Below are 16,560 nucleotides of genomic sequence, written 5' to 3' on the forward strand. Positions count from 1 at the left end.
GTGTATAGAAGCCCTGTATGAATATGTGAGCGATTCTGAATGTGACTTGTGCTGTAAAGTGCTTTTAGTGAGGGATAAGATCAGAGAAGCTCCATATAAGTACAATCCACTTAGATATATTCGTATATAAAAACCTTCCAATTGCCCTTGAAACCTAGTAAATCCTCATCAAGACGTTACTTCAGCGAAACAGCACGACAGCAGTGAAACAGCGGAGTTCAGATGAAATCAAGATGGCTGCACTGACAGCTCCGAGGCCTCACTCACCATTTTTTAAGAGCTGCTGTTGGCTGAAAGCTGTGGTTGACTTAGTCCAGGCTGGAGAGCCCGTCTGAATCGGATCCAAACCCCGCAGACACATTTCTAGAGGACGCTGCGCAGGCCAGAGGAAACCATCTGGAAAATTCATGGTGCTCGCAATGGTATCAAAAAGTATTTGTCGATTGTGGTTGACAGGGACCAGGAGTGTGAGTCGTAAACCCCCCCCCCCACCCCCCCACCCCCCCATTTCTGGCGACCGGCCTGTTGCAGCTGATCTAGAGAGAGTTTTTCATACTTAGTGTTACTCATTTCAATAGCACTAAAATGCGGCCGCTCATCTTTTTACTGTGAGACAACATCTCAATGTTAACCTTCCTCCATTAGCTTCTTATTGATACAGAACCATATTCTACTCGATTCTACGTTCACACTGCTTCTTCTCTAGTTTACATAAGGCGTCACCTCTTGAGCCTCCAACTTTGTTTTTGTGTCAAAGAGGTTACGCCTTCAACTGCTTTCATCCGTCCGTCAGTTAACAGGATTACGAAATAACTATTACCACAGAATGTATGGGAAGGATGCGTTATTTAAAACATTTTCATTGATTTCTCAAAGAATAATTCATGGATCTTGATGAATATGATTTAGGAGACCTATTTTATGATTGTGGAATTTGGTGCAGATCAAAATAAAAATCCAGACCTAGTGAATTTCAATATGGTTTCATATGGAGACACTTGAGCCTTGTTGGAGGTTTTGCATTCTACCTTCCTTCAAATGTACTGTCTGATGCTTTGTTTGCTGTTTGTATGTTTCTGAGCCGAAAACAAGTTAGCATCAAAGTCATCACTGATATTTAGCACCTATATTACAGCACCGTGACAGACAGGGCATCAGGTAAACAGTCAACCACAAATCTCAGCACTGATAAGAATTCAGCTCGTGTAGAATGGTGATGGTATTCAAGAGAGGGGCGGGAGAACAAACCTTGTTTACATGTGAGTGTGCGTATGTGTATGTGTGTCAGGAAAGAAACAGATTGAAAACCGAGACGACAGCAGTTCCAAAGTGCTCACCTAAAGAGCCATGGAGAGTGAGAGACAGTGTCTGGGACCGGATATAGAAGGTTCGGGTGTGAGGGGGAGATGCTGGGGGAGGGAAGGGGGAGAAAACAGTTTGGAAGCATTCGTTGGAAATGTACCGAAAGTGATTTCCAAAGAGACAAAAAAAAAAACTTGACTGCTCCCAATCTGACAGGTTAAGAGAAGTGAGGTCAGGCGAGACGGAGCTCAAATGTGATTCCTCTCTCACTCTCTCTCCTCCATCTCTGTTCCTCACTCCGACTTACTCTCCCGGTAATTTCTTGATCCTGAAAATGACGTCCCTCGCTGCTGAGGCGACGAGGCCTTCGCCAGATCTGAGATGGAGGAGGAGGATGGGGCAGAAAAAAGAAAAATGGAGAGGAACACAAACGCAGGCGGCCCATGGTGTAGGATGTTTGTGGGGAAGGATTCAAGGCCGCACATGGCGTCACAGTAGAAGCATCACATTCGCTGCGTTTTCTCCCCATTTGACAATTCCTCCTCGTTGTTTCCTCCTCCTTCGCTTCCACAGCTCAGAGCCGGACCCTCCGAGACAAACTCCCTCGCCTCAGCATTAGCAGTCCATCTGTCTCCTCCTCACACACACAAACGTTCATAAACACACACACGCTCTCTCTCTCCTATGTTGCGCCCTCCTCTCGCTACAACATGCAGTCACACTGAGTTTACATTACCGTCATCCAGCCTGCTGTGGAGGGACCGGGGGGTAGGGGGGGTAAACAACAGTAGGATGATTATTTATAGTACAGAAGAAGAGAGAGCGGACTGCTGGGACACACTCACGGCGTTAACTTCCGAGAGACTTCCTCATAAAACTGACACAATCTGTTCCATCAGTGATTCGAGGATTTCCAGAGTCTCAAAGCTACACAATTTATTTTATCAATGGTGTGGAGAGATTGCATATAGAAAGCCTTGGTTCAAGATGGCAGGCGCCCCACGAAAACAACATGTGAAGCATTCGTTCCTAAATTGAAATGGACACTGCTCGTGAGAACATATTTCTTTATTGTTCAGGGTTGTACGTATACATGCTGTTGTTTGTTATTGTCGTCTTATTTTCTAACAAAAAACAGAACAAAACAGATATAACCAACAAAGGTGGAGCAGATGGTAAACGGAGGCTTGTGAGAGAGCACCTACTTCACCTTGAGGTTACTACAAGTAAACCAAACATGAGCGTTATAATATAAACAACCCCCACTTCCACATCTTTTTTCTTCTTCTCTTTCATATTTACAAGTGCAGTGCCCGTTCTCAACCTGCCTGTTTGGAACCTTCTGTTCTCTTGACCTGTGTTGATGCTCTGGAGCAACTTCAGAATTATTCCTTGTCATTTGTGAGTCCTCCTGAAACAGTTCTACAATCTACTGTGAGTTTTTATTAGTTTTGTGCTGGACGTTGTGTTTAGAGGTTTTCATAAACAGTCTATGGTGAAGAGTGAGGTTAGACAACTTTGTGTTCATCCTACCTGGTTCATCTGCAGTGACGATTTTTCAATCAGTGTTTTTCTTCAAATGAAGCAGAGTTACCTTTATCGCTGTTCGTGTGTGGATTGTATGTTAGCTTGAATGATTTACTGAACTTGTGTTATTTGTTTTATACGATGCATGTTGGCTCGTTCAGAGTTCTGCAGAATCTTTGGATTCAAGTTCACACCTTTTCAAAATAAAAGCTCCGTAAATCCGCTCAGTAAAGCACTGCAGCAACGAAATGGAACGTTGGAAGTTACTCTGGAGACTAATTGCTAAAGAGGAGGTGATTCTATGAATCTTGCTACAATGACCAACCATCAATGTGTCTGTGTCGGTCAAACTGTGTATGGTGAAGAAAATAAAAGTATCAGGTGATGATGTTGACCTGTGTTTTGACCCAGTTACAAATCACTACTGTAGAGGATGTTGAACAAGACATATTCAACTCAGACCACAGAATGAAGACACTACCCCACCCCCACTGACTGCTACAGAGCATGGTCGCTTGTTTATAAACATTTTATTGATACTGAACTCTCCCATTATCCCTACACATGACAAGTGTGAAGCCGATAAGTTGAACGTTTGCAAGACATACGTTCCAGACAGACTAACGGACGTTTGTGGAATTAGATGGTGGATAACATTTGAATCCCTCTCCAAACGAGACCAGACTATCTCCCTATCGGGTCTGGGGGCTGCTCAGGAGGAGTGAATGGTGATGAGGTGCACCCCCGTCAGCCAGCCTCCTCCCCAGGACCAGAGGGCGGCTGAGGAGGGGAAGCCTCCCAAATCTGAAGCACTAAAAGTGATTGAGTAAAAAGTCATGGCTGGTTTATATTTGTTTTTGGTTCCTTTCTTCCCCCGTTAGACAACGACTTAATACATTTACTTTTCCTACTATCTTTTTTGCAGAACAGTCTGTCTCGTAATGTCTCATCTGTTTTGTCGCACCAACCGAAAAGGGAAAAGAAAAAAATGCATATATGATAAAACTTTACAATGCACGTCCAGGGATAGATACAAGCCTGCAAACCAACTCTTTTTCTTTTTAAACACACTCACACCCAACCAGGGCATGCAGGCGTCCACTGTCAGATCCATGTGACGTGGATGTGGGACGCGGGCCGAGGAGAGGACAACAGGGCCGACAGGTTCCTCTGCAAAATACTCACGGCCTGGTTCATCCAAGTGGTTTTCGATTATTGTCTATGAAGAGCCTGTAGTTTATTTGTGGGTCCTGGACATATTTTACAGAGGGCTGTGTTTTCAGAATGCTGCCACAGCTGCAGTGCATATTTCTTTATAAGGATGTTTGTGCACCTGAGACCAGTAAGCCTGCTACGATGAAGTGTTGATATTTGAGGTATATAAAGCTGGTGTTACTTATGAAGAATGAGGACTTAAAGGTCCCATTGAACTCAAGGTAACGTCTCCTTATAATGTGGCATATTGAATTTGTAAGCTTTGGAAATCCTAATCTCGAAAGACACGGACTACTACTGCAAACAATAAAAAGCTAAGTGCAGGGCTGCAGACTAAGAGAGAAGAGTCTCCGAGGATTTCACAAAATAAAATAATTTGGTCGTCATTCTGCCTGTGTGTCGGTTGCCCCGTCCAGCAGGAGGCGACGCAGTTCCTGGGGGTCGGTAACAGGCAGAGAGCAGGTGAAGTCCTGGCAGACGTAGGCTGTGGCGACACCGCCCTGCTGCGCCATGGAGGAGAGGACAGGCAGACGCTGACACAGGAAGTTTTCATCGTCGTCGACGAGCATCAAGACCTGTGCAAAGAGATGAAATGAAAAGAAATGGGTGTGAGTTTAATGTGTCAAAAATTAGAAAAAACTAGTTTGGAAAGCACCAAAAATGGCAAAAATCTGCAGAGGGTTACCACACAGCTTAAAAAACAACTACTGCATTAAGCCAAGGGAGTTAAGTTAAGTTTTCACCTCTTTCAGTTTTTTTGCTTGTCGTTCTGTTGATTGGTTTGTTTGTTTGTTTGTTTGTTGGCAGGATTATGAAACAACTACTGAATGGATTTCCGTGACACTTAGTGGAAGGAAGGTACATGTGCAAAGAAAGAACCTAGAATAAAATGTATGCGTGTAACCAGACTAAACAGTGAATCAAGGAGTTCTTTATTACGTTCCTTAACATTGTGACATTTTCACCACTAACCCAGGAAATAATGAATGAATCTTGAACAACATCAGCCACATTGAGGGAATTGATATGAATGAGTCAGTGTAATTTGGGGAAGCTTGATTGATTTTGACTGCAGGGCCTTGAAAGAGGTATGTGCTCTGAGTGCCATTCAACTTAAAAAATGTTTATTTTTCTATTAGTTAACTCTCAACATTTATTTTTGTCTGACAATTTTATATGGATTTGGCTTTGTTTCATAGTTCTTTAAGGAGTATGGAGGTGCAATATATCTATAACTTTATTTTTAATAAGCATAATGGGTCTTCCCGTAGAAAAGTTCTTAAAAGCTGGATGGTCACTTTTATATAACTTTTTGGACACATCTTTAAAAAACTTTCCAACACAGTAATGGGGGACATCTGAGCAAGTGACACAGCATACTTTAGAGTGATGACTTTCTATTTTTCAATATTAGAGCTGTATATTTTCTAACACATTCACGTCCATCTACAAGCCAAATAACCCCCCCAAAAATAACATTAATAAGGTAGTCAATGGCTGCCATGGTCTCATAAAGAAAGACAGGAAAGACAGAGAGTGTGCAGATACGCGGTTCACGTGTCCTGCCTGGAGCACGACTGGTTCCCAAAGAGACCCTAAAAACACCTAAGCTACAAGAGAGCTGCTTGGTGACACCCAAACAATAAATAACTAAACAAACAAAACGTGTGTGTGTGTGTGTGTGTGTGTGTGTGTGTGTGTGTGTGTGTGTGTGTGTGTGCGCGTGCTGTTGGACAGGCAGCAGAGCGAAGTTAAAGAGGGCTGCCCTGTCCATCCCTAAGGCGGCTTCCTGTCAAACACGTGTCACTTCCTCCTGGCCCTGCACCACCTCTGGTTCACAACGGAGCGAGAGATGACAACGTAAACAAGAGTCCAGACAGAGTGATAAAAGCACGGAGAGGAGGAAGAGAGGGAGACAGAATCAGGAGATGCAGTCTGGTGATACACGGCATCCCAGGTGACTCTCTGCCAGAGAAGAGCTGACATTAATGCCAGAGTGTGATAGACTGAAGGTCAGTCTCTAATAGTACACAGACACTGATACTGATACTGGTCGATGCAGGAAACACCTGTAGTGTCAATGTACTTTGCAGTGAAATTCATAGAAGCATATATTCAAATATTCTGTATTTATCCATGAGTTAACACCTTCTTCCAATAAAAAAAACTAAGAGTGCTTAAATGTGGCAAGTTTGTTTGAATTTCTATGCAAATGTAAATAGATGTTAATAGAGATTAGAAAAACACCTACACAAGTATCACTGATTGTGTTTTTACCTCCTCGTGTGGTAACAGAAACTAGTCTGGCTGCAAACTGTGTCTGGCTGAAGGAAGATGGATTCTTGGCCCTGATACTCTCTGTCTACACAGGAAGCCCCAAAGGTTTGGCCATTGTGATTGTCCGCAACAGATGATCGCCGGTGGGCTCGGAGATCAGTCCTGAGCATCTGGCCATCTAGCATCTGGTTTACTCATCAGAATATATTAACGTTTTCGACAAGGCTGTGGGATAACTACATCAGCCCAAATTTGAAGTTAGCATCGGTGAGATGTCATATCAGTTGTTCAGAATCAGGAAATTGTACCATCTGCATTTTCGTGACAATCGACAGTACTCCGTCAAGGCACAAACCTTCAAACACAAACATTTAAATTCACACAATCTGGATTTTTATATGGATTTGCACCACATCGTTTTTGTGGTTTCGGCATCATCCGTCCAGCAGGGCATTTTTTATCTTGCTAATGAACAGACAAAGAAAGCAGCGAATAAACAAAACAGGAAAGGGTGAAAACAAAACAGCCTTTGCAGAGGTAACTAAATCAAAAGCTGTTTTATCAACGTTTGTTTTGGGGTCAAACACCTGACTTGAAGACATGCTCTGAGTCTGGCAATTATTTTACTCATTGGGGATCCCACTCTTTCTGAATGTTCCCTTCCTGCTCTCTTCCTCACTCTGTCCTTACTCGGTCAACGGACCAGTCCATCAGAGCAGACACTGCCCCTCCTCTCTCCATGCTATGCCTGCCAGCCAGTATTTAGCCAGGACGCAATACAGGACTGTGTACATCCCCTCCATCCTGTCTCAATGAGCCTGGCACTCTCTTCCCCTCGGCTGTCTCCATGCATCCCGAGAGCTCCGCTCAGCCATTTAAGTCCTCATTTGTGCCGGTAGCCATCTGCACTTTGAATCCCAAGGACCCAATCAGCGCCCGTCTCGTGTCATTGAGGATTGCCCCGGCGGCGGGGAGGATTTCTAGCTCCTAAGTGTGCTCCATGTTTAATAAAAGTCTCCTTCTCAGGTGATGATGAAGTGATAATGCTCCGTCTTATCTCTACAGTGATGCTATCTGTGAGACACAGCTCAGGGCATAAATAAACCTATTAATCAAATAGCGCACAGAACGCTGGAGGGTCCCCACCAAACTTTTTTTTTTAGACACTGAGACATAGAAACAGGAGACGACTGGTGAGGAGTGTGATGGAATTTGGTCATGGTGCCCGTTGCTATGGAGACAGGGGGAGGATTTCCCTGCCAAGCCTTTTCCTGACTCTTCTTTTAGAGAGTCAGCCTCATGCAGTCTCCCCCGGAGTCCAGACCACATCCAGCTCAGGCCCCCAACTTAAAGGTCAGCCTGTAGTCTGTCTGTGTCACAACCACAATATCTGCACACCGCCCTGGGGACTGGCTGTGTGCTGCGTGCGTGTGTGTGTGTGTGTGTGTGTGTGTGTGTGTGTGTGTGTGTGTGTGTGTGTGTGTGTGTGTGTGTGTGTGTGTGTGGAAAGAGAGCAGCAGAGAGTGACGGGGAGATAGATTATGTGTGAATGTATATACAAGTATTATGAACATGTTGAAGTGAATGCAAAGTGTGTGGTCTAGGATTATTTGTACTGTACTGTGTGTGTGTGTGTGTGTGCGTGTGTGTGAGGACAACAGTGTGTAAAGCTCTACCAGACAGCACAGTTGGAGACACATGAGAGCACAGTCAAACTCCCACAGGGTTAATCCCTTTATACACTGGGCAACCCTGAAACACACAAGCGCACACAAATGCACCGAAACACACACACACGGAAATCCCACCAGTTAAATGTCTCTACTCTGACAGCTCCCTCCCACTCTCCCTCTCTCACTCAGCTAAACCAGTCGAGCTCAGACACTTTTAAAGAACACAGTGTACCTGTGCTGACAATGACACACAAACCCTCACACATGCGCATCACACACACTAACACACAAACACAAACACACACACACACACACACACACACACACACACACAAACATCTTCAATGGTAATGTTTTCCCTCCCCTTCAGTTTCTGACCCAGCCAGCATGCCGGCACCTCACAGGCTCGACCTCTGTCAGCGAGGTCGAGCCTGAGAAACATGACAAACACACCAAACACACACTTTGGAGAGCCGCTGTCACTCATGAGGAAGAGTGATGGCGGTGGCTGCGAAAGTAACGCCGCGTGCAGCCGAGCATGAGGAGATCTTCTTCCTCCATCCCTCTCAGCCTGTTGTCTCACACACCCGCACATACACTGAACCACTCAGGCCTCGTGAGAAGCGGGCACGTGGACCACCGCCACGAGATCGAACACACATTCACACTCAAATGGGCGACAGAGCAGCACGGTTCACATGTGCCACATACATTACCAGACATACGTTCACACCAGTTTAGCCACTCAGTCATTTGCTCTTGGCAACTTTATAAGAGGTGCCACAGACATAGAAGCAGAGACAAAGATGTCAACTTGGAAGGATTCTCAGAGATTGGAGAACTTCTGCTCATCAGGGCGGAAGCTGGTGTCGATGTGCTGTTAATAAAAACAAGTGATCACCGTAGAGCAGGGGTGTCCAAACTACGGCCTGCGGGCCATCTGCGGCCCGCCATGTGCCATTTGTACTCTTGAATGCACTTATTGGATAATAGCGTCAGCTAAATAGATGTAATGTGATGGACTATGGTCCACTGTATTGCAGCATTGTATTGTCCCTCAGAACCCCCCCCACACACACACACACACACACACACACTGTCAAAAGTCCGCTCCAGGACAGGGGGGCGTGGCGTGAGTGGCCCAGATCTTCGTTTTTTTTTCTATATATGGCCCTCGGGATAAATATTTTGGACACCCCTGCCGTAGAGGAATTTATACATTTCATCTTGCCTGCTGCTCGCTGCGTCACCTCTTACCTCAACAGAGTTCTGTGTTGTTGTGAACGTGTCTGACCAAAGAATCTCCTGCTGCATTGTTCATATGTGAGAGGCAAACCCCGGAGAAAGTCAGGACCCCATTGGGCTTTTTCTATTTGCTGAGAGTTCCTGTCTGAAAAATGGCTTATTTAACAAATCCAATATGCACTGTAGCATGCATCTTCCATACAAACTTTCCTGTGCTTTTTAATCTCTTAATTCTTATGTGACACGTTATTGACTTAACTCTCTCCCCTCTTTTTCTTTTATAGATTAGGGCTCTAACATCCAGATGAACGTGAGCCAGCACGATGAGGGAGGTCCCGGATCTCGACACATCCTTAATTTAATTTGGCTCTGTTTGACTATACTGTACTGTTAGATGACATATCCATGGAAAAAACTGAAGGATTGAGTCGAGGAACTCCACAACTGTTTCTGCACAGGGATTTTCTAACAGATTTTGGAGCTGTCACACCAAAGGCTGTGTTAGTTCAGCACCATGCAGAGCAAGGCCATTATTCCCAGTGGAGAGCAGCTGCACACTCTGGAGCAGCAGCTCTAGTACTTGACACTACGCTGATTTTCCCACAGGTTTAACAGCTAGAGCTCAATTTAAGTTAAATCAACTCCACTATGTGCATCCAATGGGATTCAATCAATGACTGGAGGGCGGAAGTTTATTGCAGCAAAACATTTTACAGTGTGGGGAACTTAATTTTGAGCATGTCCCAGTTTGGACAGTTAAGTAAATCTGCTGGCAGGGCTACTGACACTTGAAATAAAGGATCTCAAGGTAACAATTCCTCAATAACAGTATATGTCATTTTATATTACGATATGGATATGTATCATGATGTGAAGCATTTTCTGGAAAATCTAAACGCAAATGAAAATCCACAATACCTGATAAAATTAAACAAGTTGAAAACCTGGTGTTGGCAATTATTTTTTAGTCAGAGGTAATTGTTAGACATGAATTGCTCATATTTAAGAAGAGGATTAAGGATGTATGGATCGTATGTAGCTCTTATTCAGACTCGCTCCGCCCTTTTCCAAATAAAGTTACTTCTGCTTTCAAAAAACCAGGCTGCCGCTGCTCACTGGCCAAACTCAAAGCTTCAAAATGACAGCTCACATTTTTCGCAGACACATCATGTTGCTTTTCATCTTAAATGCAACATGAGCTGATGAAGTATCTCATAGGTGTCAGGGCCTGGTTGAAGAGGGGGGGGTCGCTAATTCTGCTCAGACACTGGTGATTTTGAGGAGTCAGCAGCTGAACACCGATTCCCAGCTTGACTAAGCACACACATCAGAAATTGGTCAACACACCAGTGACTGTGTATGTGTCTATTTGAGAACCAGTAGATTTTGTTAGCTGTTGATAAAAGTGTTTTTCAGATTGGAGCTGTACAACCATTTTTGACATTTGAAATCCTAACCCATCTGAAACACGAGAGCATCTTAAAATAGATCTTAAAACACAATATGCATCGGGGTGTGGACACACCATGTGATTGACAGCTAGTGCCACCAAATGGGTGCAGGTCACAGGTGTAGATGGGCTTCCGGTGTTATGTAATTCTCATTTGGTGAAGTCATAAAGTTGCGCCATGTTGAGAATGTTCGGGAGATCTAAAATGACATAGTGTGTTGCAAAGAATAAGCCAGACATCTGAAGAAATCCCAGATGGAAAAGATTGACGAGGTTAATATCATGGAATCAGGTAAGCTGGCCCTCGAGAATTTCAAAGGGTGTTGCATTTCAGGACACCATCGCTAAAGCTAACCGAGCAAAAGGTTGACCAATCCCAGATGACCATCCCGTATATTATCTGGGGGTTTGAGTGTGGGATCTTTTGAAACTTTTGGATAAACATTTTCTTTTACGAGAAACAAATGAACGGAAAGTGTCACATCACAGGGCAGTCTGTTGAATATTATTATTTACAGTGTGTCTGCCTTAAAAACACTTTACTGATCGATTGAATTAAGAGTAACCTTCACAGACCTATGCAAGAATGTGATTGATTCTAGCACAACTGTTTACTGCACCTAATTAGCTCCACCACAAAGGTAATGTTTTCATCTGCATTAGTTAGTTTTTCAGGAGGATTACTCAAAAACTACACAACTGCTCAATTTTGAGGGAGGGCTGGGGCATGGAAGAGCCCACTCATCTCTTCCAATTTAACATTGCGAGACAGGGTGATTTAAAAAATGGCATTGATTTCCCATGGATGTTAATGAAAAAAAAAAAAACAGTTATGTTTCGGAGACTTATTCATGAGCGTGTGCAATTTGGTGCTGAACCAAATTAAGTTTTTGCGTAGAGTGAATTTAAATGTGATTTATAAGGAGACCACTGAGGTCTAGTTCCATAGAATTATTAAAAGTCCAACTTGGCAGAGTAGCTCCTGCTGTAAACTTCCTAAAGCTGCAGCGCCTGGCTCCTGTTTCAGGTGGTCACAGTCACATAGTCAGGGTGACTGTGCTGAACCACTAGTGACGGCCTGTATGTGTGAGATTAAAGTCTGCTGGACTCCATGTGAGGTGTTTCATTAGCTCCCAGTCACAGAGAACGTTAAAACCACAGACACGTTCGAAAGTATTCTACCTTCTTTCCAGCTCATCACCGGAACCTGGAAACTTAGTTTATTTGTGGCTGTAACATAAGGGCTGTTACATCACACCATGAAGGAAGTGATCCGGGCACTATAGCCCACATCTCATCTCTATGTTTGTACAAAGACATATGCTGTCTTTTAATGACAGGACAACGTGATCTACTTAGTAAACACTTTATTTACAGTGGCAGGGAAAAAAAAGAAAGAGAAAGATAAGATAAGTCAAGAAGAAACACGTACTACATATCACAGACTAGCTTGTCCCTTTTTGAATTTAAGAGAAAACAAATGTAAGTCCTATTTTCAGGATATGTTCCACTGAGAATAGGGCTTAATGATTAAAGATTATATTTTCAATGTTGTAACTAATATTAAATGATAAAGTTATTTGTCACATCTTAACCGCCTCGTTTCTTTTGTAAAATAAAAGTTTTCATATAAACAAACAAACACTGACACCGATATGTCTGTGAAAACCTCATTATCGGCCAATTGAAAAACCTGTCAGGCTCTAATTGAAATGGTTCTGGTAATTTGGCTGGAAAAGCCCAGATGCTCTCACTAAAACGTGTATAAATAACATGAATATTGTTCGAGCCTTCACAGCCACATTAAATCAATACAAACCGAAAGACTGCTGCTCATTATTTTGTTATTAAAACGAAAAACTGAATTTTAAGTTTGGTCTCAAATCGAGTTGCTAATCAGTTAACAAATAAATGATCAGTTAATCAGCAAAATATAAGAGCCTGAATCTTTTCATGGACATTTGCTAGCCTCTTGAATTGTACAATAAAGTGACAGATTATGGTGTTTCCCCCGGGAGGATCAGATTGTGTGGTGGGACCAAGTGAGAGCCGCAGTGGGCACAATAACCACAGTGTCAGTAGAGTTTAAGTGATGAGGCTGAAGATAAAGTAGGTTCGAACAGTATGTGTAAGTGAGTGTGAGTTTATGAAAACACATTGGGAGAAATTATGAACTGCTGCTATTTTGAGACTAAACCATCTGAACAAGTTAAGCTGTTCTCTCTGGACTGTCTCTTAAGTGACTGAGTGTATTTCAGAGAAATGTTGATGCAGGACATTTCTCAACCGACGCTCCTTCACTATTGGAAAACGTGTTACTGCAAACTGAGTCTTGGCACCGACAACGAACAAACTGCTCATTACTGCTTTCCTTACCTTCAAATGCCAAAGAGATATTGGATGAGTTTAGACATTCTCCACTAGTTTTGGCCAAAGAAACTGTTTAGTTATTAAACTTTTATATTTTTTCGAAGTTTATATGAAGTTTTTACATCCGTTTTTCATGTTCATACTGGTTCATTTCGTTTTTATAGTTTTAACCAAATGCATCTATAATCCACACGCTTTAAAAAATCCATACTTTGACTGGGAAGTATATCTTGGCAGATACATACTGCAACATGGTTAATTAACCTCTGGCAGGGAGTTATTTTTGTATCTGTGCTTGTTTGTTTGTTCATTAACAGGATTACAAAAAAAGTGCTGAACGGATTACCACGAAAACTCAGGACGAACCAACATTTTTGCGCGGATCTGGACAAAGTGGATCTTGATGAAAGAATAGGAATATTTAGGGAACTGATGTCTATGAGTGTGTGCAATTTGGCACGGCTGGGTTGAATTTAAGGGAACTGTCAGGCCTTAACAGAGGTATGCGCCCTCAAGATTCAAAAGGCTGTGCACAAAATCTACAAAAATAAAATACTTTCCAACCCTGTAGCCTAAAGAAAACCTTGCTTCATATGTAAAAAAACATGGTTAAACTAAACTTGGACAACTGTTAATCCCACACTACATCCCTGATTATATCAGACTGAAACTTTCTCAGCTTATAAAGATGAGGAGAGAGCAACAGAATCAGGCATCTGCAGCTGTGTGTGTGTGTGTGTAAATGCGTGTGCACACACAGGCTTCTTGTCTGTGCAGCGTGGGTTTTATCACTGAGCTGAGATGTGGAATCGGCAGAGCGTCGGACACGACTATAGCAGACCTACAGATAGATACAGCCAAAGGGATTATATCTCAAACAACACAACCAAAGCTGTCCATTCCAGAGCGAGCACGCACCTCCCCCATAGCTTTATGGATGTACTGCCACATGGTGGAATAAATAGATAGAGGGATGGAGGGAAAAGAAAAAAGAAATCACTCAATGAAGATATGCAACATTTCAGATTAACATGGAAGAATGAAGTGAGATAAGTGTGAAAGTGACATTTAAAGCAGGGTGCTTTGGAAAATGGGAAATAAAGAAAAAGGATGAGCCGCTGTGTGAACATGGTCCGTCTGGAAAAGCGCTCTCCTGCGACAGGAGCCATCGGGGACCTTTCCCACAGCTGTCAATCAACCTGGGTTCTGCTCTCTGACTGGTCAACGGGCTTAGCTGTTCATTACCGGAGAACAGGAGACTCAGTACACACAAGCAAACACACACATAAAACCTTTGATGAGCCAACGGAGGGATTGTGATGGAGGGATGGGAAAAGGAGTGCAGGGGTAAAACAGCAGCAGATTGAAGTGAGGTACTGTAGCTCAGAGGTCACGGAGGAGGACTGTGAGACTGCCCGGCTCTAATCCGCCTCTGAAATGTGTTGTAACCAATGCTAGTTAGCCTCCGACCAGGCTTTCTATCTGCTTCCTTTCCTTCCCTCCGACTGCCCTCCCTGTCATCCTGCTAACTCTCCCCCAGGTCTCTGAGGCCTTGTTAGGGAATTCCCAGTCGAGTCCCTCAATATATGCTTTAAAAACAGGGACCCGCACTCCTCTTAAAGGACACGGTCTGTCGTTCATCCTCCTCTACTATCTATCCAAAGCTGGTCCACTCCTGCTCCTGTCCTCCTGTCAAGGGGAACTGCAGGGGCAGGGAAGCGGGAATAAACATGGAAACTTGTCTACTTAGTTATCTTCCTCCAGGAATTCCAAAGATCCTGTAAAGCCCCCCCTCCTCGAAGTCTTTCCGCATCTTTCACCAACACCAGCATCTCATGGTCCATCTCAACACTCGCCACAGACACCTTCCCTTATCCCTGCACCTCAGTTTCTAATAATACACGCACTGTGGGACTGACAGACGTACTTTTTTGGGGGCAAAAGCCCAGAGACTGATAAACAAGCAGCACTGACAAGAGCCATTCAGACCAACAGCAATGGGAATCCACAATGGGAATATAGTCTTTGTTAAGCGTTATTAAACTCATAAGAAGCTGCAAACGTGAATCTAACAGACATAAACTCATACTTTGAACCACTGTCAACTCGACTGCCAAGGGGCTTTGTTGCCTTATTACCAGAACAACCTGGAAAACACTGAGAAAATATGCCCCTTTAATATAAATCATCTGTAACGCTGGATTGTTTTTCCATTCTGTGTAAACGTTTTCTAGGGAGAGAACAAGAGGGGAAACATCCGATTTTTGTGGTTGTTAATTCAAACTGAAAAAGATCCGTATCACCCTTTGGTTAATAATATTATTAACAGCTACAGAATTGAACTCTGGGTAAATTGCATCTCAAGAATAAAATGTTCACAATATAGTTGTCCTTCTCTCTCTGGCCAAGATGATGGCCACATGAATAGTGTGACATGTTGGACACTATGGAAGACAGGGTAAATGAGTAAGGAGTGAGCTTAGAGGAGGGTGTCACAGAACAAGCAGGGGCTTCTTTCCACTGGGTGCAGCTTTCACCGTATTGCAGCATGAAAAAATATGATGAAATTCACATGTATGAAAAAGAGCTACAGCACCCAATGAAGTCCAATGGAGAAGTCATTAAAAATATTTAATGTGTATTTAAGGCTGCTAACATTAAATATATTACATAACTAGATTAATGGTACTTTACACTTGATGTTTGGATGAAAGTAAAAATATTTCTAAATTTGGTGGATCAAGTTTTGAAAGTGTGAATATTCTGTTTGGCTAAAAATAAATATGTTGTCTTGTGCTTGGGCAAAGTGTGAGTGTCTCATTAAGGACATTCAATACCCTGACTGTGGCAGATCAGTGGAATGCCATCATCATCTCTTATTTTGTATGCACGTCCCTTGCTTATCTTTATCATGTGTCAAAATGTCTAAATTGGTGTTTAAAAAAGCTAAATTGCATTTTAGAAAATACTTTTCCAAACTAGCTCAACAGTCTCCGTATAAAACCACATTTGAATTCACTAGATCAGGATTTTATTGGGATCTTGATTTGCTTATTGAAATGTTATCTCGCAATAGTTAATGTGAATGAAAAAAATATCCTGATGCCGATCCATGCCACAATTTAAAGACTTCTTCCTTGGGTCATACTCCACCTCTTCACAACATTTCACAGAAATCATGTGAGTAGTTTTTTGTGTCATCCTGCCAACAAACATACACAGACAAAAAAAAAAAACCTCTTTGACAGAGCTAATTAGGGAGCCTATATGTAAAGTGTCCAGCTTGCTGTTTTTTTTTTGTTACTGGCATTTCGTACTGGCATTCGATGTTTCATGTGCTTTTCATATGTATAGAACATTATTAACTGCTGAAAGTATCCAAATTATAAATTTTGACCACAGTGTTCTTCCTTCATCTATGACTATGTCCCTCGGTTACTATTATATACTTCATACGTCATTTCATACTTCCATTTGAGGGCGACAGAGAGCGAAGAAGAC

General features: G+C 42.9%; 1 protein-coding gene across 1 annotated transcript in view; it reads right to left on the reverse strand.

Annotated features, from left to right (window-relative positions):
• Nucleotides 1-2,352: 2,352 nt before the first annotated feature.
• spata20 (spermatogenesis associated 20) overlaps nt 2,353-16,560 on the reverse strand; it is a 42,594-nt gene continuing 28,386 nt past the window's right edge. The window contains exon 16 of the mRNA XM_062378489.1: nt 2,353-4,619. Within this exon, the coding sequence (XP_062234473.1) occupies nt 4,428-4,619 (192 nt within the window). The 3' untranslated portion in view covers nt 2,353-4,427. The remainder of the gene's footprint in view (nt 4,620-16,560) is intronic.

The sequence above is a fragment of the Platichthys flesus genome, chromosome 20, assembly GCF_949316205.1.
Source record: "Platichthys flesus chromosome 20, fPlaFle2.1, whole genome shotgun sequence".
NCBI lineage: Eukaryota > Metazoa > Chordata > Actinopteri > Pleuronectiformes > Pleuronectidae > Platichthys > Platichthys flesus.